This window comes from Drosophila eugracilis, unplaced genomic scaffold (genome assembly GCF_018153835.1).
Source record: "Drosophila eugracilis isolate 14026-0451.02 unplaced genomic scaffold, ASM1815383v1 contig_90, whole genome shotgun sequence".
Taxonomy (NCBI): Eukaryota; Metazoa; Arthropoda; class Insecta; order Diptera; family Drosophilidae; genus Drosophila; species Drosophila eugracilis.
In genome coordinates, this window is record NW_024573812.1 from 1,099,971 (window position 1) to 1,127,162 (window position 27,192).

General features: G+C 42.0%; 6 protein-coding genes across 7 annotated transcripts; 2 read left to right on the forward strand and 4 right to left on the reverse strand.

Moving 5' to 3' along the window:
- Positions 1-75: 75 nt before the first annotated feature.
- On the forward strand, positions 76-681 carry LOC108106355. The gene is made up of 4 exons (XM_017213335.1): positions 76-206; positions 256-341; positions 395-527; positions 577-681. Exons 1-4 carry the CDS (start codon positions 98-100, stop codon positions 636-638), a joined length of 390 nt encoding a protein of 129 aa, XP_017068824.1. The 5' UTR covers positions 76-97; the 3' UTR covers positions 639-681.
- A 514-nt stretch (positions 682-1,195) lies between these two features.
- LOC108106299 (extensin) lies at positions 1,196-1,916 on the reverse strand. Its single transcript, XM_017213270.2, has one exon. The coding sequence runs from the start codon at positions 1,871-1,873 to the stop codon at positions 1,277-1,279; it is 597 nt and encodes a 198-aa protein (XP_017068759.1). The 5' UTR covers positions 1,874-1,916; the 3' UTR covers positions 1,196-1,276.
- A 721-nt stretch (positions 1,917-2,637) lies between these two features.
- LOC108106318 lies at positions 2,638-3,671 on the forward strand. Of its 2 annotated transcripts, none has more exons than XM_017213287.2 (4): positions 2,638-2,903; positions 2,968-3,050; positions 3,110-3,248; positions 3,302-3,671. In XM_017213287.2, the coding sequence occupies exons 1-4, from the start codon at positions 2,801-2,803 to the stop codon at positions 3,379-3,381; spliced, it is 405 nt and encodes a 134-aa protein (XP_017068776.1). In that variant the 5' UTR covers positions 2,638-2,800; the 3' UTR covers positions 3,382-3,671. The 2 variants fall into 2 exon arrangements, with proteins under 2 accessions (XP_017068776.1, XP_017068777.1); XM_017213288.2 differs by having other exon boundaries at positions 3,148-3,248.
- An 836-nt stretch (positions 3,672-4,507) lies between these two features.
- On the reverse strand, positions 4,508-5,812 carry LOC108106304 (caspase-6). The gene is made up of 5 exons (XM_017213275.2): positions 5,627-5,812; positions 5,499-5,546; positions 5,236-5,443; positions 4,764-5,175; positions 4,508-4,697 (listed from the first exon to the last, which is right to left on the reverse strand). The coding sequence occupies exons 1-5, from the start codon at positions 5,657-5,659 to the stop codon at positions 4,628-4,630; spliced, it is 771 nt and encodes a 256-aa protein (XP_017068764.1). The 5' UTR covers positions 5,660-5,812; the 3' UTR covers positions 4,508-4,627.
- A 390-nt stretch (positions 5,813-6,202) lies between these two features.
- On the reverse strand, positions 6,203-8,087 carry LOC108106280 (caspase-3-like). The gene is made up of 6 exons (XM_017213247.1): positions 8,028-8,087; positions 7,924-7,968; positions 7,304-7,393; positions 6,992-7,235; positions 6,520-6,931; positions 6,203-6,378 (listed from the first exon to the last, which is right to left on the reverse strand). Exons 1-6 carry the CDS (start codon positions 8,067-8,069, stop codon positions 6,261-6,263), a joined length of 951 nt encoding a protein of 316 aa, XP_017068736.1. The 5' UTR covers positions 8,070-8,087; the 3' UTR covers positions 6,203-6,260.
- A 1,101-nt stretch (positions 8,088-9,188) lies between these two features.
- On the reverse strand, positions 9,189-26,887 carry LOC108106611 (midasin). Its single transcript, XM_017213811.1, has 13 exons — positions 26,651-26,887; positions 26,368-26,588; positions 25,351-26,311; positions 25,134-25,297; positions 19,912-25,075; positions 19,685-19,844; positions 17,814-19,630; positions 11,348-17,743; positions 11,161-11,287; positions 10,619-11,090; positions 10,447-10,552; positions 9,704-10,387; positions 9,189-9,646 (listed from the first exon to the last, which is right to left on the reverse strand). Exons 1-13 carry the CDS (start codon positions 26,765-26,767, stop codon positions 9,470-9,472), a joined length of 16,566 nt encoding a protein of 5,521 aa, XP_017069300.1. The 5' UTR covers positions 26,768-26,887; the 3' UTR covers positions 9,189-9,469.
- Positions 26,888-27,192: the final 305 nt, after the last annotated feature.

Sequence of the window (27,192 nt, forward strand, 5' to 3'; positions counted from 1 at the left end):
CAGAATTTATGCCTCGAACATAATTACCGGCTGTTGTAAGACAGTTGGCCAGGCGTAGAGTATCTAAGACAGCATTGAAAATCAAACTGAACCGAAAATGATATACACGGACAATTGCTGTTGCTGTGTAGAACTTAAGTGTGGCTGCATTCTGATAGCCATCGTTGAAGTACTCATCCGTGGGTTGGATCGGTTCTTTGTGGATCGTAAGTATCGACTCACTATGTAAATGAATACTTAACCCTACTTTGCAAGGCGACAGTCTCTTGGGACTTTTCTCTCTCATCGTAAGCGGTACCTATGTAATCTGCTGCTTATTCCTTCTCCTTGGAGCCGTGCTGGTGAGCTTTTGTACTAGTTTGGAAATACAAAATACAAATATTTGTAATTTTAGGGATTAAGATGTTTTCTGTTGCCGTACCTCTCGGTTTCCTGTCTTCGTTTTATTCTTTTGGTCGCCGAGGGCATATTTGTAGCCACAGAGGGAATTGTCAATGAATATCTTGTCTTTGATATACTCCAATCCCGTAAGATTTTATTTATTTTTAGGTATTTGTTTGTTAAACTTCATTATAGTTCTTGGCTTGTACTTCTGGTTGGTGGTCTTCTCCTATTTTGATCGTCTGAAGGACTCCTGAGTTTAATTTTAATTGATTTTTAATTTAAGACCAATTCGATTGATTACTTTACTTATATTTTATATATTATATATACAAATTATAATAATGATATACATAGCTAGATCAGCAAAAAATATATCACCAAAAAAGGTATTTCAATGGATTTCAAAGATTAGAAAGCCTATCTATCCTTGCCAATTATAAAATTTAATATTCTTTTTGGTGTACCTAAGGTTACTCAATGTTTATTGAGCACAAATAATAAGTATAACTTTCCATTTGTTTTTCTCACTTTTTTTAATTGCAATTATCGTTTCTCAATCTCTTGTGTAGGTGCTATTTATCATAAAAATAAAGCCTCATTTGTATGCAAAAAACGCCTTTTGACAAACAAAATAAATATTGAGTGCTGAGCTCATTTTGCTCAGAGTGACATGTTGACTTGCCATTGTTCATATCTCAAGCTTTCGATATTTACAAGGAACATCTTAAATTGCCGTTTACCAAGTTATCCCTTGAATAAGTAATTATGCAGTCTGTGATATCCTAAAGATTTAAAGATCCGGCTGATTTTGCATTCTATAAACTCTCTTTAATGGCAGCGATCATAAATAATATTTACATTCATGGGCTGTGGACCTAGGCGATACTACAAACTAGAACTGCTCGACGGTGCGTGGGGCAGGTGGTGCTCCGTATTCCTCCGAGGGGGCAGAGGGCGGTGGACCGTACTGGGTAGCAGGCTTGGCCTGTTGCTGCTTGTATTTGATGAAGTACACCTCCGGCTTGCTAGGCTCCGTGGGCTCGGGAGCGGGCAGGATGAGGGGCTGTTGCTCTTCGGGCTTCTTCACCAGTACATAGACCAAGGTCTTGTGCTCATCCTGAACCGGTGGTGGGAGCACCTGGCGCACGGGTGTCGGTGGGTTCGGTGCCTTGATAAAGATGATCTTATAGTGCTTCTTGGGAACGGCTGTCTGGATGGGCGATGATGCCGGATAGAATTCCGGTTCCTCTGGGGGCACATGGACATACACGTTCTTGGTAACGAGAGCCTCCGAGGCAGCTGGCGGTCCGTAAAAGGCTGCTGGTGGTCCATAAACGGGTAAAGGCTGGGCCGCTTGAGCCGGAGGACCGTATTCCTTTTGTGGAGCTGGTGGTGGTGGTGGTCCATATCGGGATTTCGGTGGTTCCGGACGGGCCACACATATGGCCAGACTGACGGCCAAAAGAAGGAGGATACACTGCGTCTGCATGTTGTTGATCTTGTCAATGGTTCGGCTGCGAATGAAGCTACTGCTGCAGGTCAATCAAGCATTTTATATGAATCCATAGCCACAGACATTCGCATTACCCCCGCCTTTGCATAATATTTCCGATGGCTTCCCAATCGCGTTACGCGGAGCTCTTCAATCCCCGCCTGCAATTCGCGATGCATACAAATTACCCGACGACGCATTGTGCCCATTTCGGTTTCGTTTTCGATTCGAGTTGACTTGCATTCCGTTTCCGATTCGGATTCGAATACGGTTTCCCTTCCCTCCCATTAGTGATGAAAACGAAACCAAAAGCTGCCCAGGCCAACAGATGAAATGGTCGGGAGGGGCCCGTCGTCGTCACGTTCTGTTTTTTGTTTTGTTTGGGTCTTCCCGGCTCCTTTTCGGCCAATATTTGCGAAAAGCATACACTTTAATGGTCGATTGCGATGTTTCACTTGTAATTTATTATATAACTCGATTGACACGATCGCACGTTCCGTTGTTAGGCCAGGGACGGTCATTGCGATCGACGATCTGGCACATAAAAATTAATGGGGTGCTCGGGCTATCGAAGGGTTACTAACCCATGAAAACGGGTAAATACCATTAATATACTTGTTCTTGTGATGACATCAAATCAAGGATATTGATTAGGTTATACATACTTATAATAAAATAATACATTTTTGACGATCCTCGTACAAATCTTGTATTTATATCAGTAATTTTAGTATTTAGTGTCAAAATAATACAGTCTTGTTTCCAATCAATTTAAAATCCATACTTATTTACTATATTTGTAATCCTTCCAAAACGCATTATGAGAACATATATTCCTATCTTGAGTTCTAAGCCCATTGGTTCTCTGACGATTGCTGCGCCTTTTCAATCAGTTTTCTAGCCTTTATTGATCAAAATTTTAAGATGCTCAAAAGATGCTGCTTTTGCATTAAATTGCGCAAGGCCTGCATCATAATCGCTGTGTTGGATTTCCTCATCAACGTGGTGGTGCTCAACCTGTCCGGTCGTAAGTGTCTGATTGATATATCCATTCATAATCCCATTCTTGTAATGCAACCCCCAACATTTAGAGGAGTTTGTTGCACACATTGAGCAGGCAGTTGCCATCTGCCATTGCATTGGTTGCACCTTCTTACTGGGCGGAGCTTTAATCGTAAGTCCAGGCACAATCAGTAGCTCATCCCATTATCCTAACTCAAAAATGGACCATAGAAATCAACGATCCTGCTGATGTTCTTTCTTATCACTAGCCTGACCAACTGCTTAATCATGACTGTGTACTGCATCTACCAGCTGGTGAACGAAGAACCATACCGGGAGGTAGTTGTCCCTGCATCGGTTATATATATTTGTGAGTTACTTGTGGATTTTTGTTACTGCATGCTGTAAGAACATAACTTTCAGGCATTGCTATATACTTTTGGCTCGTCGTCTACTCGTTTTATGTCCAAGTGAGAAGTCCTCCAGAAGTCAGAGAAGCTTGATTACCTCGACATAAGCTCTAATTGTTGACGGATTGTTTTATCCTTTTATCCAAGGGCTACTATCCCCAATAATATTTGAGTTAATTGCAATACATTGTATGCATCTATTCAGTTAACTCATTTAAAATTGAGATATCCTTTGGGCGACTCGATTTACAATCCGAACACGACACTAAAAAACCTAAAGTTTCTGTATCCTGCTATCTGACAAAATCGACTCAACGATAGTTAAACAAATGGACTAGCTTATAAAAAATTTTAATTCTAAATCATTAAAAGCTGTACGTCTTTTAAAAAGTGTTTTGAATACAGAAATATCTGTTTCTTGGAATAATCGCTATAAAAGAAAACAAAAACTTACTAACTATTAAATATTTGTTAAGAAATATTGTCAGCTTGTGTCCTTACCTATCAGAATTCCTCTGAAGTGATCTGAAGATTTTCTTCATCCTCCTGTTAGGATACAACAATAAAAATAGTAATTGATGGCGCTTAGTCATTTTTAGATAAGCACCTCTTCACCATATAACTAACTTTGGCGTTAAGAGCGATCAGCCATTTTAAAAGCCGCTGGCGCATTCTTAAAGCTTTTCTAGAGTTACCACATCTCTGAAATATATGTTTAAAAAAATTAGTTTTTATTGGTCTGATGAATATAAGAGTGATTGGAGTAAAGTGTATTATTTCAAAAATTTCGATTATTATAGTGTAGAAAATTGTTAATATTTCTGCAATAAGTGAAAAAATATTTTACAATTTAAATTGATTCTTTTTTAGTAAACAAATTATCGTTTTAAGCACTTGTTATTTATTTATAATTGTTTTTAAACAGTTTATTTTTATACTCGTATGAAGTTTGATATAAGGTTGGTTCAGTTAAAGGGTTAGTCTTTTAGACAACTGGAGTACTAGTTACTATCATTGTTTGCATTTCCAAAGGTTCATTCTAATCTTTTAGTTGTAAAGATATCGTTTTTTAATTGCTTTCTATGAGTCACATTTTTTTTCAAACATCTTCATGTTAAGTGTCATTAATTACTAAAAACCAGTGGGTAAATCAAATTGTTATTAATTTATTTATAACTAACCAATGGACAGGGTAATGAAGAAAACAATCAAAAGAAGATTTTAAGAAATATGTAAGTCATTTAATATCGTTATCATATAGTTTATACAATTTTATAGGCTTTTTAATATTTTTGGAGACCTTAAAGTAATTTCTTTTCGTGCTCACAATTTATTTACTCTATGGATCATAGTCTCCAAAACAAAATGGTTTTGTTAGATTTGAGCACACAGAAGGTGTTTGCTTGCTTCTGTAAAACAAAGAAACAAAGTTAGCATATTAATAATGAATTCAAAATAAATTTACTATAGCATACCCTTCCAATTTGGATTCATTCTCGACCTTCTGTTTTACATTCTCAATGATTTTCCGGAAATCCTTGGTAAGGCCGTCATGATCCATTTCGTTGCACAAGGTTTGTATAAAAATCGAACCTTTAGATGGGCGACGATAGCTAACAAAACCCTCGGAGCTGCTGTAGCACTTAATATAAGGTTCGTTGTTTCTTCTTATTAATGCCGCATCTGCTTCCCATTCGCCCTTGCAGGCCTGCACAATAAGGATCTTTGGCTTGCCTCTCAAAGATTTATTTGCGAACAGCGGAAAGAGAATGTCATCATCCAAATGGTACATGTTACTGTCACATGCCACAATCCTCTCTCCTCGTCCTCCATGACTCAAGATGACGATGACGAATCCGGACAGACGGTCGAATGATTTTCCAGCCACTGTAAACTAAAACTTTTGAATATCCAAAGCAAGAAATAATGGTCAATTCTTATTCTTACACTCCCTAATTTTATTCTTAACCTCAGCCGATGTGGGATTGGAAATTTCGTTAACCTCACATTTCATGTTCTTAAAGGTTTTACGCAGAGCTTGGACGTCCGTTGTGCTGCCTGGTCGGTTTATAGATTTATTTGTGAATTCCTCGTGGTTAAAGATATATACAACAGGTCGTTTTAGGTTCCCATTAAATCTTTGAGCATCGGAACCCTGATATATATATTATATTAAAATAGTTCGAAGGTGTCGTATTACTAATACATACTCTTGCAATGGGATTATACTGCTCATTCCCTTCATAAAGCTTTGTAATCTGCAGATTTTAGGTTGCAATAATATTATTTATAACACTAATAACATTAATATTTGCATATATATATTTATAATACGTACTTTTTGGTGCTCAGGCTTAGGAGGGAAATACATGGTGTTCGTTTGCTGTCGTACAGTAAACTGATTGCCGCAATTGCAGTAATAGACAGTAAATTTTTTTACAATCGGTTCCTATCTTTATACAAATAAATATCTATATAAATTCACGTATCCGGACGAAGTGAATCAATATACACAAAGGCGGTGGCAAATGCCAAATGGAGATACGCTACTCACAATTTCTTATTTGTTGTTAACCTTATATTAGTTGATAACGGTTATTTCAACATGTTAAACACATTGCAACATTCTGGGGTGTTCAGCAACATCTGTGCCAGTGATGCCCGCAATACGATGTTGCTGAAGTTACCTGTTCAAAACAATGTCCAAAGTTTCAAGGCTAACATTACCCAAAAGTTTCATATTTATACAATCTCGAAAAAAATGTCGTACTCTTAAATTTTACGTTTTTTATTGATAAACTTAACAAAAAAATAGAGTTAGTTAGTCGCCGCTGACCGCTTTAGTTAGTAGACATTAGGTAGACAAATTTCTCCTTTTACCTTTTACCTTTTTTCATCCGTTTTTAAAGACTGATTGGAATAATAAACTCTTTTATTTCTCTCTCATTTTTAAAAAATATATATAGGTTAAATTATTGTTGATTAGTAGTTGAAGTAGAAGTAGAAGTAGAAGCATATGCGTTCGATACAAAATCTCCAAAGCAGAATCTTTCTCTCAGTGTCGATGTATATGATGGAATTTGCTTCAACCTGGAAAGCAACGAGATAATATTATCAAATTAATATGTATGTACTCTTAAAGTAAAAGGTTATAGTGTTGTGCCTAAAAAATGTTCAAAATTCGATTACACATTGAAAATTATTTTCCCGGATCTCAAAAAATACACTCACCCTTCGGATAGGCATTTATTTTTGACCTCAGTGTCCACCCTTTCAATAATTGACTTAAGGTCCTCCACAAGGGCATATTTATCCATCACTTTGCTTACGGCTTGTATAAAAATCGAGCCCTCTTTTTCATGACGATGGCTAACAAAACCCTCTGTCGAGCTGTACCATTTAATATAGGAGGAGGGATCCCTTTTAGTTGTCACAGAATCCACCTTCCACGAACCCTTGCATGCCTGTACTATTAGGATTTTAGGTTTTCCAGCCAGGGAAGGATTTTCGAAGAGGGGAAATAAGACATCAGAGTCCAAGTCGTACTCCCTGTGGTCGCACGTAATAATTCTTTCTTTTCTATCGCCATGGCTCAAGATGACGATGACCAAGCCAGCTAATAGTGCAAAATCCATTGAAGACACTATAAACAGATGTAATTAATATTATTAAGTTCATAATGAAAATGAAAAAAAAAACCCACACATTGCAACTGTCTCCTTGACCTTAGCTAATGTCGGATTGTCAACTTCTGTGATTGAACATTCCAGCTTCCAGAATGTGTTGCGCAGAGCCTCCACATCCTTGGTGCTCCCTTTCCTTTGCATTTTGGGATCATTCTGAAAGTCCACGTGATGCAAAATGACGACAAAGGGCGGCTGCAGCTTAATTTTAGAAACTGTGCCGAATGTTTGCGCTTCGGAACTTGGGAATCCCCCAAGTGCATCCTATTGAATGAATTTGAAATAAATCATATTTTTGGATAGTTTTTCTTAACAAGTAATAATATACTTACAACTTGAAAAACCATTCTCTCAGGGCGCAATTCACTTTCCTTGGATCTATTATCAGGAATCCAATTTCTATCTCGGGCAATCTCTCCGTTCTAAAATAATAAAAGAAGAAAAAAAGAAAACCATGCTGGCTGTTCTTGTATACTATATATCACAGTGGGGGTTTCAGTCAAGGTAGTGACGAACAGATAAAGAAATTGTATGTTCTTTCCAAAATCTAAATGGTTGAATCAATGCTTACATTATTTACTTTGGATTATTGTATGCATTGAATCTTTATTCTAAGATTTTGTCTTATCAAAACAAAAAAATAAACATTGCGCATTAAAGGTGCTACGTCACGGTTTCCTGACCTCGATAAGAGTCTTCTGATTAAAAAAAAAAAGCAAAGTAAAACGCTTATCTGTCGATTTTGGAATTCTCTGGAAATTAATTTAACGAATAAATATATGTATGTAATTCAACTTCATAGATTCAAACTAATAATTGGTGCTTGGATTTTGGATAAATGTTAGTCATTATGTAGTGTAATAAATAAAATTGATTTATTTTCGTTTAATAAAAATTTGTAGGTTATAATTGAAAGCTTTTAGGGGGAAATTTTGTTGCCTAGCGTCCTTACCCATGAGAATTTCATTGAAGTGGTCTGTAGTTTTTGCCCATCTTCCTATTAGGATATAAAAAAATGATGTTTAAATGAGCTCAGTTATTCTTTTAGATAACCACCTCTCCACTTTCTTTGTCCGGCTCTTGCACCTTCGAGTCCATTGTGAGACTAATCTTTTTGTTTATACTACTAGCGATCAGCCACTTTATTCAGACCAGAGTTCCCACATCAGATCAGTTTAAAATACATATTTCTGACTAGAGTTTAAAATATAGCTTCATAATTGTCTTAATTTATAAAGACGGTAAATGTTATTGTGAACGAAAAATGTGTTACAGCTTTAATTAATTCTTATTAGACCCAACGTTATCGTACTTAAATTCTAAAATATTTATAGGCTTAAGGGGTATCGTTATCATTGATTATTACATTATTATTGCATTCGTCCGACCTCTTAATCCACTGATACCAAATGTGTATTCTATTCTTTTAATAGTATAGATTAAATTTTGTTGAGGCCTTGTTTAATGATTCCCAACTTTGTTAAGGTAAGTTAAGGGTAAGTTATAATATACTAAACGAACAACTGAAAAAATACAAATTTTATTAATTATACTAAAATGTAATTTCAAGATTTAATTTTATTATACCCGTTACTCGTAGAGTAAAAAGGTATACTAGATTTGTTGAAAAGTATGTAACAGATTGAAGGATGCGTTGCCGACACTATAAAGTTTATATATTCTTGATCAGGATCAATAGCGAAGTCGAGTCCGTCCGTCCGTATGAACGCTGAGATATCAGGAACTATAGCAGATACAAAGTTGATTAAGCATGAAGATTCTTGAGGTCCCGGGACAGCGCATCCTGCCACGCCCACTCTAACGCCCACAAATCACGAATGCAAAAATCTCGGGAACTAAAGAGCTAAAAAGTTAGTGTTAGGAATATGTATTTTAGAGATGCGATACTCGACTATAACGTTTCCTCTTGTTTTTATAATAGAGAAAACAATAATTTGTATTCTTTCTGTTTTACATTTTCAATAATTTTCGGAAATGCATTGTGAGACCATCATGATCCATTGGTTGCAATAGCTAACGAAACCCTCCGAGTTCATTACTAAAACATATTAATCTGGAGATTAATGTAATCTGGAGATTTTAGGTTTAAATCACTAACGGAGTTGGTATCTCCCAAGAAATTAAATATAATATTAAGAGCTCTAGGACTCCAATTAAGAATCATGTACTATCGTACTTAATCAAACAAAACACGAGTAAGGTTTATATACAAATTTTAATTGAAAAAATATAATATGTAACATTTTCAAATAAATCCAAAACGTAACTAGGAGCAAGACAAGCTCTGTGCTAAAACTAAAAATGGATACATTTTCATTGTGTACCACTTGTTATTTACATAGGCATTATATCTAAATGTGTCAAATATTAAAGATTGTTTAAGCTCTAAAGGTATTGAATGATTATAACTTCGCAATAAGTCATTGAAAATTAATTTTGGTTCTGATTTATACAGTAGAATTAGTAATTGAAAAGAGTTATTCGCTGTTAACCAGCTCGAACCATTGTCGCATGGCTTCACTAAGCACCAGTGGCAGTTGGTTGAGGTCCCGGACGATCACATAGTAGGGGAATGGAAAACTGTCCAGGTAGGAACTGATATTCACTGATCCATCGGAATTAACCGCCACATGTTGAATGTCCAGAATTGAGTTCTAAAAGTAAATAGATTTGAGTAAATTGCATTATAATTTGTTTATAAAACTCAATACCTTATTGTCCGGATTATCGATGATGATATAAACAAGGAAGATGCGCTGTAGCCTTGCCAGCTTAATGGCGTTCTTGACCTTCTGTGCACCCTCACTGAATATATTTCTTCCATCGCTGAGAACGAGCAAAAGGTTCTCAAACAGACCGTTGTCTCCGCCCAAGCCACTCTCCTCCGCATTAGCAGTGCGTATAAAATCCAGTAGACCAGCTATCTTGGTTTTGTCTTGGGAGAAATTCAGGGCATTTACTAGGCGCGGACCGTCAAACTGTTCCGTGTGGTTCAAAATGATCTGCGGTGCCTCTCCAAAGGACACAATGCTAAGGCGACCGCTTTCAAGTAGCGTCAACGCCTGCGAAACAAGTGAAATAGCCTCTAATGTCAGCGTCTTGGAGTTATTGTGGTGCATCGATTTGGAATCGTCGATGGCAATTGTAATTTTATAGTCGCGCTGGGCTGGCTTTGTCCGCCTTAGCCAGATTTTATCCTTGCGGAATTGCGATGCGATGTAGGGAATAATTTTCTTCATGTTAATTCGTCGTCCAGTACGGTAATCACCCTTCAACCGGGTACACTTGGTGGGCTCAAGGATAAGACGCAACTGTTCGCAGAGCTCTCGAGCATTCTGGGTCATGCGATTGGAGATGCCCTGCCAGCTCTCGTAATCTTCGTGCTGAGGCTGTGCCTAAAGTAAAAAATTAAATATTGAGCATTGACAATATTTTATCAAAGAGTAAAACATACCCCTCGGAATGTGGTCAACTGTTGTTGATACTGTTGCCGGAGCTCAATCTGTTCCGCCGAGCTTAGTTCCTGTGCGTTCGAGCTCTTGTCCAAAAGAATTTCCGCGCTGTTAAACATCACAAAAACTTATAAATATATCCCGAAGGAAATTAGGACGGTTTATTATACTCACTTGCTGTGCGCTGTGGTTTCGGAGCTGCGAGGAACCGTCATGGTGGGCACCACCTCGCCTTCTATCTCCATACTCTCAGGATTTTCCAAGCGCTCCTTTGACTTTTCGGTTTTTGAGGGCTTTTCGGACTTTTGCTCCGTCTTCTCGGCACCTAACTGCTCAAGTTGAGCGTCATCCTCAGGATCGGCTGCTGGTTCATCGGTTTCCATCAACTCATCCACATTCTCCGCCTCTGCTTCCTCTTCTTTTGGTGGCTCATCCTCCTGGTGCTGGATCTTTTTCGACTGCTCCTCGGTGGCATTATCTAGTGTGGTTTTGTCGCTGTTTTTAGGCTCCTTTACATGCTGATATTCCTCTGCTTCCGCTTGCTCTGATGGATCTGGCTTCTCCTGGTCAGCTTCGTCTGATTCCTTAGAATCTTTAAGTTGGTCGATTGTTTTGAGTTGCTTCAATTTATTTTGCTCAGCTTCGCCTGAAATTGATGTTTTAAAATATTCAATAAAAAATGTGAATAATAATTATAAGAGTAGTCTGTTGCATACCTAAGGACCGCTCTTCGTTTGTTCGTCCCTGCTTGCGCTTCTCTTGCGTTTGCTTTTCGTTTTTACGATCTTCTTGGGAAACCGTCTCCTGGGTCTCTGCAATGCCCTGATGGCCGCCATCGTTGGTCTGCAATAATGGCTTGTTTCAGTAACAAATACATTAAGTAAAACAAAAACTGAAACTTACATCGTTCTCGGCCTGACCGACACCATCTTTCTCTTCACCTGTCTCCTGTTCATCGAGTTTCTGGTCCTGTTTAATATCTGAGTCCTGGGGCTGCTGTACCTGATCCGCTGAGCTGCTCTGATCCGTATCCGGCATAGACTGAATATTTTCCTCCTTGCTGGCTTTGTCTTTAGAATCTGTATGCTGCTCTGGCTTGTCCTCGCGTTTCTCCTCCTCCTCTTTAGATTCATCTGGATTATCCTCTGCCTTAGGATCATCTTCATCCTCCACTTCCCCGCGTGTCTGGGTTTCAGCCTCTTCTTTTTCTTCTTCTTCAGGCGTGGCTTCATCCCCCTCACCCTGGTCATCTTGACCTGGTTTTGCTTCCGTACCAGCCTCATCTTCTTCAGAGTCGCTGCCGTCACTTTCGGGATTACCTTCTGCCTCTGGAGCTGGCTCCTCTTCGCCATCTGCCTCGGGCTCCTCAGGTGGTTGCATATTCTCTTTCATCGCATCAATGTCAAATGGATTCTCGTCTGTGGGCTGATCCTCCTGATCGTCGTGACCCTCATCAACGTTATTCATATCGCCAATATCCATTTCTTCGGGCTCGGGAGGCTCCTCCAGTTCATTATGAATTGCATTTGTTTGCTCCTCATCCAATTCGGGATCTTTCATGTCGTCAATGTCATTAGCCTTCTCCTTACGCTTGTCTTCACCGCTTGGTTCGTTGGTAGCATCCAATCCGTCCTTTTCGTGCTCATCCTTACCATCTTCCTTAGCCGCGTCGTTCTTTGTATCCAGATCGTTGTGGGCATCTTTCTCATCCTTGCTGCCTTTACCTTGATCCTCCTCGTTCATCTCAGGTTCTTCTTCCTCCTCAGGCTTTTCTTCTTCGTCATCGCCCCAGATCTGGTCGTCTAGCTTTTCGGCTCCCTCCTCTGTTTCGCCCATTTCCTTATTCAGATCCTCCTCCTCTTCGGACTCACCGCTGTCGTCCTCTTCGGGTTTCTCTACATCCTGCATTTTGGCATCAAAATCGTCGCTCATCTCAATACCCTTTTCTTCCTTGCAGTCTGGCTCCTGTTTGTCGCCTTCGTCTTTTCGGTCTTCCGGCCGCTTCGCATCGTCGAGTTGATCTTCGGATTCAATTTTGTCGGAGGCATCGTTCTCACCAGTTCCATCCTCTAGACCGAAACCCTCGCCGTTCTTGGATTCCTGCTTGGACTGGCCCTCCTCATCCTGCATGAGATCCGGAGGCACACAGAAGCCCTTGCTTCCAATCTCCACGAAAACTGTGAGTACTATGGATAGCATTTTGGCGGAAACCTTATGAGTGGCCAGCTGTTGAAGGAACAAATAATCCGCGAGTAGTTGGTACTGCTCCAAAATGGGCAGTAGACCGATCGCTCGTCTTACGCAAATAAGCTTATCCTGGTCTTCGTATTTAGAGTGCTTAAGTACCAGAAGTACATTGGAAAGCTTACCAAGCACGCGGGGCAGGCTAAGCTGTTCCCAATCCGAATTCAATTCTCCAGTAAGGCATTTTTTGAGATGCTGTTCCTGCAGCGCCTCTTTAGACTCTTCATTCTGAGTCTTTACATCGCCATTTTGCTGCCCCTCATCAGGCTTTGCGTGGTGCTTATAAATCTTCTGCAGCGAGATTAAGACACTATGTGCTATGTTGGCCAACTCTGTGTCCGCATTGGCCACATCTATGCTCTCTAAAGAAATCTCAGTTGGCTTTTCCATTCGCAAGCTGGCCAAAAGCTCGATAAGTGGTTGAGCCAACGGCAGATGTTCATTTTGACCGATTCGAAGAATTTCCAATGTCTTCTCTATGATCTGCAAGATTTGCTGATAGCTCTTCTGGTAATTTTCACACTTCTCGATAGATAGGAACTCCAAATTAGCTGTGTTAAGTTCATTTAGCAATTTATGGCTGCTGCTTATGATCTGACTACTTAAGTCCTGGAGCTCAATTTGGGCCAATGGAATTGTCCTCACCAGTAAGTTATTGCCGGAGCTTTCTTTGAAGGCACTTGGAGCACAGCTTAGCAGCAGCTTCCACTGCTTCAAGACATAATGAATCTGGCACAGATTACGTTTTATATCCGTGGCTATATCTGCGTTTCTCACAAAACTCGGAGTGACCGAATTGTTCTCGGCCTGTGAAACAATCTCAGCCAGTTTTCGCAAGCTTTCCATCGAATTTCTTAGATCATGAAGCTCTTTGGTGGCTCCAGAAAGCTGCTCCCGCTGTTGTTGCACCAAAAGGAACAAATCCACCGCAAAGCCCTTGATGCGCTCAATATTAGGCGGACCCAGTTCCGAAAGTGGTGTCAACATTATGTTTTGCAATAGCTTTAACTTGAACACACTCTTCATGTAGTACAAGTCCAGATGCTCGTCCAACTGCTGAGCAGTAGAATGCAGTCGGGGTAACATGGATCGAATTGAATAGGGAGGCAGCTGGAAGTCCTCAAATTCATTGCGCAGCGAGAGTTCCAAAAGTCCAGCCTTGTAACTGGCACCCAGCCTATGAAGCATCTTGAAGAGATCTGTGAGAGCCTTGCGCTTTTGTTGAAGGATTTGCTTGGCTTCCTGCTTCTGTTGGGGTCTCTCCTTGGACCGATCAACGTTCAAGGAACGCAATTGCTCACATCGCTCCAACTGGCTGGCCAGCAAGTCATCCAAGTCTGTTATTAGCTCGCCATAGGGAACATGTCCCAAAGTTTCTTTCACAACATGACGTGCAGTCCTGAAATGCTTGTCTAAGCGTTGGAGCAGAGCATTATCCGAAACGAACTCCGCCTGAATAGCGAACTTCTCCAGAAGCTTTTCACTGGCCACGAACTGTTGTCGTTCAGTATTCAGATACTTTATCTTATTGTAGTTCCTCAAGCCCTTGCCCTTGTCGGTGCCAAAGGTGTAGTCCTTAGCAGTGGAATCCTTTGGTTGAAATACCTCGCTGATCTTCTCTTGGATCGCCAGTCGGTATTCTTTTAGAAATTTGTTCAGGTTGCGATGAACAGTGGCCACACTGTTTCGCATGCTGAAGTAGCTCAAGTCTTTGCTATAGCTCTGAATCTTCACAAATTCTTTTAGTTTCTTTTCGATGGGCGAACGTCGGGACTTGGCAGAGTCTGCAATCTCACCAGCAAACTGGGAGAAATACAGCTGGAGATTATGCAAGGCTGCAATTAGAGGAGGCAATCCTGCAATCTTTCCGGCTCTCTCCACATTATGCAAATATAACTCAAATCCTTGAAGGAGCTGCAGGCGTATATGGAAATCACCATAACAAGAGGCCTCCATAAACTGTCTCAAAATTCGCACAACTTGAGGAAGTTCCAAGCGCTGAGCTACTCCTAAGTCCTGGGCATCCAGCAATTGTTCCTCGGCAAACCGTTGCTCAGCAAACTTGATGTCGGTATAGGACTGATCCAGTTGCTTTTGGTGGAGGAACTGCTGTAGCAGATTATAAATAAAGAACCAGTACCGATAAGCCTGTAGCTCCACTTGAGCGGCTGTCTGTCCCAGGCAACTACGCCAGTGCTGCAGCTCCAACCTAGTCCAGCGTTGAACAAACTCCGCCACCTCGATTTCCTCCGAAACCAGATTATTGTTTTTGTGAGCTACTTCATTCCAAAGAGCCAACTTCTGCCTCAGCAGCTGGAAACCCGTATTGAAACGAACCACAGGGGCGTGAGCCGGCAATCGACGGATTCGTGAGATCACTAGCTTGATGTCCGCCAGTCCCGCGTGCTCTGGATACAGCTCCAGTTGTTCCATTACACGCTTCTCTATCCGCTCCATGACATCCAGACACGTTTGAATTTCACTGATATTCGAGTCCTTGTAGAAATCGTAGGGGGAACTAGCCACACCCTCCTCTAATTCAATATCCTTAAGCTGTTTCTGCTGCAGAGCCAGTCCAAAGGCCAATCCGTTACAGATCTTTTCATCCAGATTTGATCCCAAGGCTGTCTTATAGTGACCATGTAAGTGTGCAAACACCTGGAAGCGAGCACGATAGGGTGCGAGCAAATGAAGCTCCGACTCCTTAAATGACTTTGGCCGTTCTCTATAATAAACTGGAGTATGCTGTGTCATCACTTCAATAAAGTTACGAGCCAGAAAGGCGTAATCCTCCTCCACCACAATCTGTGCCTGCTTGGCCTTGGCACTGGCTTTTTTGTCCAATTTTAGGACCTGCTCCAAAGTCGGCTGCGACACGAACTCGGCAAAGTCTTCGTCTAAGTTTGTTGGGAAGTTCTGCTCGATTTCCTGCATCTCGATAAGTTCTTCACTATCCACTCCTCCCTTCGTCTTGGTCACATACAAACTCTCTGCCTCCGCTTTGAGTTGACAGCGACGTTGCTCCTCCTGTTGCCAGGTCTGATTGCAGATACTCAAAGCATCATCGTAGGCCGCAAATGTCGCTTCATCTATCACACTTCCCAGTGAGATATAGTTGCTCAGCTCTCTTAACTTGGCTTTCAGCAAAGTAAAGTACTCATGCTCGCTATGAGGCAGCTCGGCAAGTAATCCATAAAGCCTGCTGTTCCTTATAACCAGTGGCTTCTGAGATGGAAATTCAACTATATCCCCGATGGTTTGCTGCAGTTCTTCGGCCAGCGAAATACTTCCTCCCTGCTGGGCTCTGGCGAAGACCACTTTAAGTGATTCTAATCCAAAACGCAACTGGTTCACAGAGCATTTTATCGGCTCCACAAAGTCTTGATAGTATGAAGAGTATCTACAGAGTGTGTGATGGATAAATCTCTGGGCATTGGCTAACCACAGCTCCAGTTTACCTAAAGCCTCTGCGCTGCTCTTAAGTGTCGCTTTTGTGGCAGGAAGGGGTCCTTTGAAGTTATCCCATTCAGTTCTTATAAGCTGGAACAACTTAAAGAGCGTTTCACAATCACCATTTGAGTGCAGGAAGTGAGTAATATCCTGGACCAAAGCAGCATACAGACACTGTTCCGGACGCAATGCCAACTTTTGTGAAAGCTGTTGCTGCCGTTGGTGAGCCGTTTTTAGCCTGGCCTCTAGTTCACTAAATATCTCCTCCCCAAAGTGCCGGTATTTCATAACAATTTTCATGAAATCATAGGTGGTTGACAAAGTGCTTAGGCAATCGATATCCTCTGCTATATATAGATTCTTAAGGCGATTCTTTTCTACAGGATCGATCAATGGGGCATTTGTGAGCAGGTACAGCTCTATGGCGCCCACTATGGCATTAGTTAGTGAAACATTGAAAGCTGAAGTCATGGAGTCTAAATTGACATGTTCTTCCTGAAGACTTGCAAGCATTTTTTCAAGATCTTTGGCACAGCTTTCGAAGCCTGGATTTGGTTTCTGTTTCTGTTGACTTAAATGTCTAACATATTTCAGCTCTTGCAGCAACTGACTAGCGTTTTCCTTGGCCAGCGCAAAATTATTTACCCGTCCGCTGTATTTGGTACTCAATAGCTGAGAATTCTCCCATAGCAGGTGCCGTGTTTGCTGCAGAGATAAACGCCATTCCTGCAACTCGCTTAGAGGTACCGATCGTAGTTGTCCATTTGGTTGACATATCAGTGATAAAAAGACACCTGATAAAGCTGGTCCCTGATAACTAAATTGACTGGATATAACCGCGCTGCCCTCTTCTGAAGGACCTTGAACACAGTCCAGCCGGGTGGATAAGTTATTTAACTGGAAGCATTGAATAGAGTTGCGATACTGCCTTTGATAAGTCCGTAATCCTTTGTAGCTGCTGCCAATCTTGTACAGCAGAGCTGCAAACTCCTCTTGATCATGTAGACTTTCCTTTTTGAGTTCCTTCTTTAGTTCAATCCAAGCATTAGTGACTTCCGCATAAGGAGCACTTTCAAGCGTTTTCAGGCACCGCCAAAGATTACCGTTCAATGTGAGCAATTGATCCGTGTACAGCGGGTTCACTTGCTCATCGAAGTCCTCGCGAAGAGTTCCTAGCAATAGGCGCTCAACAAATAATTCCCTCAAAGCAGCTAGTAATAGTGGTGGAGTGTTGGTTGCTATACTATCTGGATGAATGTAGGATTGACTGTCTTCCGTTTCGGTATCCAAAAGCGTCTTGAGACTATTAAGGTCCAACTCCAAACCGAATCCATTTTCTGCATTGTTTTCCTGAATTTCCTTTAACTTTGTTTGTAATCGTTGAAGGCGAGATTGCAGAGCTTCATTCGGCAAGGATCCACTTAATTCAAAGGGCTTGAGTTGAAGACCGTGGGTGTGACTACGAAGGAATGAACGCCATTTGTTCGCCTCATCTGATTGAAGAAGCAGCCATCTTTTGTGCCAGGAAGACAGTTCTAAATGGCCGTAGCTGGGTACCACACAGAGCAGTTTCTCCAATTCATCCAATTCCGTGTGCAGTTGAATCTATATGTAAAAAGAATATCAATTTATATAAAATAAATTTAATTTAGACATAAAGCTATATTCCACTCACCTGTTGATCTAGGTAATAGGGCTGGAACTGGGTAAACTGTTTCGAATAAATTTTGCAAGTTACGTTTAGAGGGCGTCTTGTTTCCTCGATGTATCCTTTGATTTTTGGAATAGTTGCTTTAATAAATTGCAATCTATCAGAGGAATTTGCGGCATTAAGTTCAAGAAAAGGACTTAAAAGGTGTTTTTCAAGCCACTGGAAATGCAGCACCAGCTTGTGCATCAGCGGCACATAGAGCTCATTGTTGTAAAGAAGCTTCTGCTGGGCCGTGGCCAAAATTCGGTTAAACCAATGGAAACGTGTCACCAATGTTGCATATTGCGTCAAATCCAAATCGACTGCCTCCAAATCCTCCAGCAAGGTGGCATGCAGAACCTCCAAAAAGTTTGATAAATTGGATAAGAAATCATTGGCGTACTTTAGAGTAACTTCTTCGTTGAGCAGGGCCTGCGAGTACTGCAGTGCATTCATTTTCTGTACACTGCTTTCTGAATTGGCAGGAATGTCATCGAGTACAAGGCGCGCCAGAAGCAAAGCACTTAAATTTAGAGGCTTTAATTCAGAAACTTCATTATCCGTTGAGTAATCACGCAGTCTTGGGAAAAGTTGTTGATTCCATGGCAAATTTACTAACTTTCCTTTAACTAGTTTACTCCTCTTCTCAAGGCAAGTGTAAAGATTTTCAGAAAACTCTTGGAGGGAAGTGTGTTTCTGCAACCAAGGTTGCAGGTATAGATGCCTCATTTCCAAGTCCCCGAAGGCTGAAGACTCGTAGAGCATGTACAAAAAGTGGCGAATCAGTTGCTGTGGATTAAGCTGATCCAATTTCAGGTTCTCTATCTGTTGGAAAAGAGCACCCAACTGCTTTTGCGGAATATTTGTTTCTGAGGATCCATCGAGTAAAACTTTAAGTGCCACTGTCTGAAGTTTGATCAATGTCAAAGAGTTCAGGTTTCCAGAATTTAGTATGACATCGCTGAGAAAGTCCTCCTGAATAATAACATCCTCCTTGAAGTCTTCGGTTTGTGCCAGCACCACTTCGCGCAGTTTGTTCTGGTAGTAAGACAACCCATAGCCCATCAAATCCGTGCTGGCAGAGTACACATAAACCTCCATGGCGGCCACATAAATTGCCCGTTTTAGTTGGTAGCCAATTCTCTTATAGCCAGCGCTCAAAAAAGCGAACTGCGTGAGGTGCGATATGGTGTAGTTGTTAAAATCTGTTAGCTGACTTATGCTCTTATGAACTCCCAGAATGCAATCTATGGCCTCCGTTTGATGCACACCCTGTTCATGGACAAAGGCACGCATATCATCTACAGAGTAGGAATCTTTGGATAAACAGAGCTCTACACATCGGTTTCGCATGGCTCGCGATAGTTCACCGTTCTTGGGATCAACGGTTAGGAAGGCACGGAAATTGTTTGATTTGTAAACAACTTCAGCACTATCCTGCGCACTTATTCCTTTCTCAGCGATTAGTAAACTTCCGTTTGGCTCAAAAACAGGATTCAACCGATCCAGAACAGCAGAAGAACAAAGGTTTACATGCTCCAGCAAGATGAACTGGCCGCATTTCAATGAGGTCACAATTTGAGAGTCCACCCATTCGAAAGATCCGCCCGTGTTAAGGGAATCTGCTGTTCTTATATAGGCTTGAAGTAACAAGAACTGCGACTTGATTTCCGGCAGATGCTGGATTGCCTCCACTTGACAATCCTCTGGGGTGCACTCGAGCACTTCGATGATGTTACCTAAAGATGCCAGACGTTCGCTGAACAATTTTAGTTCATCCAAAACACTGTGTTGTTGGGACTCTACAAAGAATTAACTAAAACTTTTGCGTTTCACACTAGAAGACCTTCACTTACCTGTTGTTACCTGGGCCAGCTTGTTGTATTTGCTCCAGTTGTTCCACAACTGCTCCACAAACTCAGCTTGAATATGCCGGACAAAGGCCCGTTGGACACAGGCAAAGACAAGCGTCTCCACTTTTTTGTAAATTACTTCCAAATGACGGTTCAAGTCAATCTTAAATACCAAAAAAAAAAAGATTTATTTACATGGGTTAAGTTAAAGATTAACTCCAAAATCTCACCTGCTGGAAACTTCCAGTGACGGAGTCGTCGATGATATCCGTATTGCAAAGACGATTGGACAGAACGCAAAGGGTATCTATCAACTTGGTTTTTCCACTATCCGTAGATCCGCACAGGAGAAGGGGTTTCTCCATGTGGACTGCCTCGACGATTTGCTTGAGCAACTGCCTTTGGCTGTCCAGCAGCAAAGGAGCCTGCTCCTGACGGGTTACCAAGTCCAACACATCGGCTTGTTCTCGCTCCAAAACCACATCGTTAAGATACACCCTATCCGCTGTCCAATAAAGAGCCACATCGTCCGACACCTGATTTAGCTGTTCGGCATCGCATTGGAACACAGTTGAAAAGACATTTCGAATGTACATTTTATCTTGATCGCAGCGCATCCTTTGGTAGTACACCAACTGCATCCTCTCGTAAAGGGTCAACAAGAAATTCTTGAAAGCAGACTGGAAGGATGACGGTGAAGATGCCAAGATATAGCCAGTTTTTGGGTTATGCAGCAGATCGCACCACCGAAGAATATCACGTAAGTTGAACTCGTAGGGACCGCCCTTATATCCGAACTCCATGGTAAGCACTCCACGATCCAGTTGCTCAGAAAAACGGACCAAACGAGCGGCCAAATCGAATGAATTTGATTCACTTGAAGCTTCTTTTCCTGCGTAGATCTCAAAAAGGTTGCCTTCTTTTTCCTTACTTAATAACTTCGAGAAATATTCATTTAGTTGATCAAAGTAGTTTCCGTACTTCATCTGGACCACATGGAGAAGATCCTGAGTGGAAAGCTTGCGTAGATAAACTTTAGTAAAACGATTTAGAAAAGATTGAGGTAATCCCTTGCGACCACCGCCTTGCTTTAGGGGATTCTGGCAGGCAAAAATGCGAGTCGAGCCAGCCAAATGGAAGGTTTTGTTCAACTCCGGGATATATACTTCTCCACGATGATCAAGCACTGCATTGAGACCCTCTAGCACGGATTGTGGGGCTAAATTAAGTTCGTCCAGTAGAATCCAAGTGTTCTTTGCCTTCAAAGCGGCCAGAAGTGGACCATCGCGCCACACAAAGCTGCCTATCTGTCGACCAGAAGACACTGTATTTCCTTCTAGCAAATTATCTTCGGCGGGCAGATCGGTTCCAAACAAATCAGCCAAGTCCGTGTGTTCACAAAGATTAATGCGTACAATTTGATAGCCAATGGCAGCCGCTATGCTCTCCACAATGGACGTTTTTCCCACACCCGGTGGACCCTCCAGGAGCACTGGCTTTTGAAGGGAAAGTGCGGATAGCAAACGGAATAGATTCTGCTTGGTAGTAGGAGCATCGAATAAGAAATCTTCCTTAACCGGCGTCAAGCGATCCTGGTTAACATCTATGAAAAATGGTCGTATACCAAATCGGTTTTCATCCAATTGGACTTCACATCCTCTCTCCTGAGTAACTTGATCCAAGGTAAAATTTTCTTTTAGGATAAGACCCGCCTGTTTGATGGCCTCGTTTACTATACTGGATTTAAGGAGCTCCACCTGTTCCTGTGATTCATGGGGCAGCATTTCCAGGGCATCTAGAAAAATAGTTTCCAAGCCGAAGATTGCCTGCTCTGCAAAACTCAGTTTTTCATTGCTGATCATGTAATTAGCCCAGGCCAAAATGTCACGCACTGAGAACTTAAACTTCTCATTGGCATCGCGAATGTGAAGCACGATTTCGACCAGGTACTCTGCCACTTTATGGGTGTTAATCACTTGCTTTTCATGATCTTTTTGACGATTCATGCAATTGTAGGCAATTTCAATGAGATCTTCTTTGTTATCAGAGGGCAAGCACCAGACCTCCGTAAATCGATTTCTTAAGGCAGGCGAAAGCTCCTTCTTACCAAAATCTCCGCCGGGGTTCATAGTGGCAAGGAACTGGAAACCTGACTTGGCCTGAACTACAAAGTCAGGATTTGCATCAGCAACGCCACCCTTTTCAGCCAACAATACTGTACGTTCTGGTTCTAGGATGCAGTTCAAACGCTCCAGCACAGAATCCTCGGCTAGGGATATCTCATCGGCCATGAAATAAGAACCTTCTTGCATGGCGTATATTAACGGACCATCGGACCACTCGAAAAGTTGTGTTGAATCCTTTTCTCGACAAGGGCGCAATCCTCCCAGAAAATCTGCTCCTTCGGTGTGCATGTGACAATTAAGGATACGCAGCTGGACATCCGCGATGCTGGCAAGGAGTTGACATACTGTGGTCTTGCCACAACCCGTGGGCCCAACCAATAACACTGGTTCGTCGAACTCCAAAGCCTTTGCCGTAACCACAGCCATGCGTGTCATATTTCGCGTCCAAACAATGTCTCTACGAAGTTTAAAGTTTCTAATGGCATCAAGGATTTTCTTACTCACCATTGAGGCGCTCTCTCTCTCCGTTTGGATATCAAAAAGCAGCTGCAGATCCACCTTCTTTCGGAAGTTGGCGAAAAGAGTTTTCTCTATCAGCTCATGTTCATCCTGCGAACGCACTTTTGAGGACAGAACTAGATAGCCCTCCTCCACGAGATGCTGATTCCAATCGTACTTGATGTCCTCATGCAGGGACTTATCCGCGTGGGTATATCGGTTTCCCCACCGGAAGAGATCACGCAAAGTGAACACTTGTTTGGAGGTATTTTGACGGTGTTGCTGTAATTGGGTCATACAGTGCACCATTTTCCGGGCATAAGTGGGTGGAATTAAGCAGCGCTTTTCCAGAATTATCTCCAACTCTCCGCGTGGTATGTCAGCAAAGTGGAGCTCTATAAAACGATTTTTAAAGGCACGGGATAGGGTCTTTCTTCCACCATACAGCCCTGGAGGATTCTGCGTAGCGAACAACATAAAGTTGGGATGTGCCTTTACCAAGGTCTGTGTCTCCGCAATGTATAGCTCCCTGTTATCATCTAAAACTCGATTGAGAGCCTCTAGAATATCCGTAGACGCAAGATTGAGCTCGTCCAGTATAATCCAGAATCCATGTCGCATGGCTTGCACCAGTACTCCCTCCCTGAAGGTTAACTTTCCATCTAAATCTGCCGCATAGGTTCCAATATACTCCTGAAGATCAGTGTGCTCGTGATTGTTGATTCGCAGACAGCGATTTCCACTCCTCCTAGCCACGTAGTCAATCAAACTGGTTTTTCCCGCACTGGTGGGACCCTGAAGCAAAATCGGTAGTTTTCCAATCGAGATGATACGAGCCAGATCTTTAAGGTTCTTTTTCACACTTTCTGTAAGAATGTAGTGCGTGCACGGCTGCGGTTCCAAGTTGCCCGGCTGAATCCAGTAGCCCTCGAAGTCCAGGTAGTTTTCACCTAACTGGGGCAGCTGCTTATTTAAAATAGCTTTAACATTTGACAGCAATGCATCCTGTATAAGGAGAAGCACCACATGATGCGAATCTGGATCCAATTGGGTAAGAAAACTTAGGCAAAAACTTTCGTAAAGATTTCGCTCGATGGAGCCGCACAAATTCCTTGCACAAATGCGCAGACTACGACATAGTGTACGCAGGGAATATACCGGGCGATTTCCTAGACCATCATTCAACTGAAGATCGGACAGTTTTCTCAGGGATTTGTATAGCTTAACGATGCTGTGAACGGACTTCCTCTGAATACCTGTATTAACCAAATAATCGCTGATCAGCAAATTTAAATCTGCATCCGTTGTCAGTTCATCCACAAAGAATTCCGTGAACCGATTACGTATGCCCACGGGCAAATCTTTCTTTCCAATATCCGTGTTAGGATTCATGCAGGCGAAGATTCGGAAGTTTGGATGTCGCTTAACTGGCGTAAAATCACCACGTTCCAAAAGTACCACGGAGCCCTCTGGTTCCAAGATAGTTGAGAGACATTCCAATGTCTCTGCCGAGGCTAAATTAATCTCATCCAACAGTACCCAATCTCCGTTGCTAATACAGTTAACCAGGGATCCGGGTATGAAGGCGAATGAGATGTTAATGCTCTTTTCTAGTTGCATCTGAAGCTTTTGCAGCTTTTCTCTTAAAGTTTGCCAGCGGGGAAGCAACTTATTTCTCTTCAGTTCCGGATTCTTGGCCACAGATAAACAGATATTGATCATGGTTCGGACAACTACGTTGTGCCGACCGCTGTTATAGTGTGTGGCAAACAAGCGCAGGAACTGGAAGTTCTTCTCCGCATTAAATGTTTCGCACAGAAGATACTCGAATTCCATTCGCAGTGGTGCTAAGACGTAGTTAAACTCCACGGGCTTAAATCCACCAACCAAATCCGATACATCCGACTGGTTGTTCATGTTGACTACCACCAATTTATGTTCCGTTCGCTCGGCCAAATATTGCACTGAAGAGGTCTTGCCCACTCCAGTTTCACCAACCAAAAGAACAGGCTCCGAGTGGCTGACACACACGGCAATCCGCTCCAGGATACAGCTGGCGAGCCGAGTAAACGAAAAGACCGTTCGCTTTCCGTCGACTTTACCAATAGCCCTTCTTGTTTGCTGGGATAATTTTTGTCGCTTAAGGTCCTGTTCGGAAATATCCTTGTCATTAATTTCCGATTTAGCCAAGAGACTAGCTCTTCCGATTTTTATTTGCTCTAGCCCAAATTCCACTTCTGGTTTGTATTCATTGGCGAAATGTTCGCAACGAGAACGAATGATGCCCAGCTTGGCTCCTATGCTTGTGATAAGGGTAATCTTTTCCTTGCTTTGCGGCAGATATGAACAGAAGACATCAACTGCGTTTTGGAAGACAAAGTAGGCGCACTCCGAGCTGGTCACCGAAAACTGTGAACTTGAGCGTTGGCACAGCTTCACCAAATCACGTGTGGACACCAATCGGCCAGAATTGGGGCTCGATGTGAGAGAGACTTGCTCAAAGGGAAGGGCCACGTATTGCTCCGTGTTGTCTGCTTTGTCGCCTGATTCCTGTTGCCTTAAGTTATCTGCCGATGTATGATGGCCGCTGGAGAAGGTTAGAAACACATCCACGATCCGATTGGCCACTGTAGAAAGCTTGGGATAGTTGGTGCTAACCACTTTGCACAGTTCATTACGGGAAAGAGGTAGAATGTTGATGGTATACAAATATTTATCCAACAGGGAGTAGAGGGATTTTTGGCTTGAGTTGCTGGCAGACTTGTTGGTTCTAAAGGATTTAAAATGCTATTAAATAAAGATGCATTATTTCCAAATAATTTACATACCGCACTGTGACAAACAATTGAAAACCTGGCTCTATTTTCACTGAATCACGAAAGCCGGGAACGCTAAGGCACTTGCGTTCTAAGAGGCTACTTAGAATGGTGTAAGTGTCTTGAGTGGCTGCATCCAGATCTTCCAGCAATAACCAGTAGCCATGCATAACGGCCTTAAAAAGAAAATATGTGGTAGGCTAATGAATTTAAGAATTCCTTAACTTACCTGGGTCAGAACGCCAGGTAGCCAAACGAATTCGCCGGGCACATCTGTACAGCGATATTGTCCAAGTAGCATTTTGCTATCTGTCTGATCTCCAAGTTGAATACGTAAAAATCCATTCTTTTGGGTAGTCTCACCCAACTCTAGCAATTCTTCCAGAGGTATCTCCTCCAGTTTTCTCTTGCTCGCTGTCGTTTTTGGCTTCTTTTTCGGCGTCAACAGCTGCTCCTCCTCTTCAGCTTTCTTTAAAGCTTTTTCTCTACTTTCAATTTCATTGGGTTTCGGACAAATGCGTCCAGTTTTTCGAGCCAGATATTCAATAAGTGTTGTTTTGCCGCAGCCAACGGGTCCAGATAGGCATATGGGCTTGGTAGCTGCAACTCCGAGGGCAATACTTCGTAGATTTACCACTGTTGAATCCACCTTTACAATGCGATCATAGCATCCATCAGAGTTAGCGTAGAACTCTAAGTTCTCCTTGTTAAAAGTGGGTAAAAGAACACCCTCGATGTTGGTCACAGCCTGATTAATTCCCTGCAGATTCAGGTTTAGTAGTTGATCGGAATCGTCTGTATTATAATTTGGAGAAGAGCTCCTAGCTAAGGCCCATGCGTTCTCCTGCTCCTGGTTGAATTCCAGACGTATTTTTGGTGATATTTGCTCGTTTAATGCATTTAGCTGGGGGGCACTCATGTCGGTCAGCATAGCCATGATGTGGTTGCAGTAAATCTGTGTCTTCGGGCTTAATGAATTTTGTGCATAGCTCGCTATAAAGCTGGACCAGTCCCACAGCTCGCGGAAATAAGGTGTATCACATTTTAGCAATTGATAGCAGCATGTAATGAGGTCCAGTTCCTCTAGATCGGCGGTTTGAGTGCCATTCTTTAACTTTTTACTGGGTACGGTATCATTGATTTGTTTCTCAAATGGAGGTGGCTTGTCGTGGAAATAACTTTTGGCAAACCTAAAAAAGGACATATATATATATTGTGTTTGAAGGAAAAGCAATTATGAACCAACCTCTGTGCATCTAGGGAGCAATCCAAAAGCTTGGCCAGCGCTACGCACTCTAGTTGATACTGACGAAAACTTTGGTCAGCGGAATCCCAACGGAGTGCCATCGAAAGCAACAGGAGGAGCTGCTCTTCGAAACTCACAGCCACTGGCACTGTGTAAGCGGGCACAGGCAACTGCTCGCTTAGTGTTCGAAACAGTCGCTCCACATCCTGAGACACATATTTCTAAAGTACCGAAAAAAGATTATCTACACATAAACAATTTCAATTTAAATCATGAAACCCACCTGCTTTTTGATAAACTTCTGTAAGCTTTGTGAAAACACGTTGTCTTCAGACTCATGTTCAGTCAACTGCAGCAATCGTTTTGCCCCAAGCCGCAGCTTGCTTGCATTCACCTCCATCTCGACAGGCACCAGTCAACCGTATTCTTAGTGATATTTCAAAATTATTTCAGCTTTTTCTTGTTAAATTGCACCACAATAACCCGGAACGAAGAGCAAAACACACCCGAATTTAAAACACGTGCAGCAGACACAACCAGCGTTGCCAGCCAGCTATAAGACAATTATCTGATTGGAACAATCCGGCAGGCTGTTGGTTTGTTTACATTTTTTACCGGGACGCCATAGAAATCCGGCAACGCTACCGGCATGTTTTGATACTTTTTGTTGCTATTTCTTGTATATTTTTTGAAACCACAGTAGTCACTCGTTAGTAAAAACTAACAGCTTAAGTAATTTTGTTTTATATTTATGAAAAAAGATGTCGGTTTTAGATATCAAAATGTATATATTTCTTGAAAAACTTGTAGAAGTAGATCGAAAAT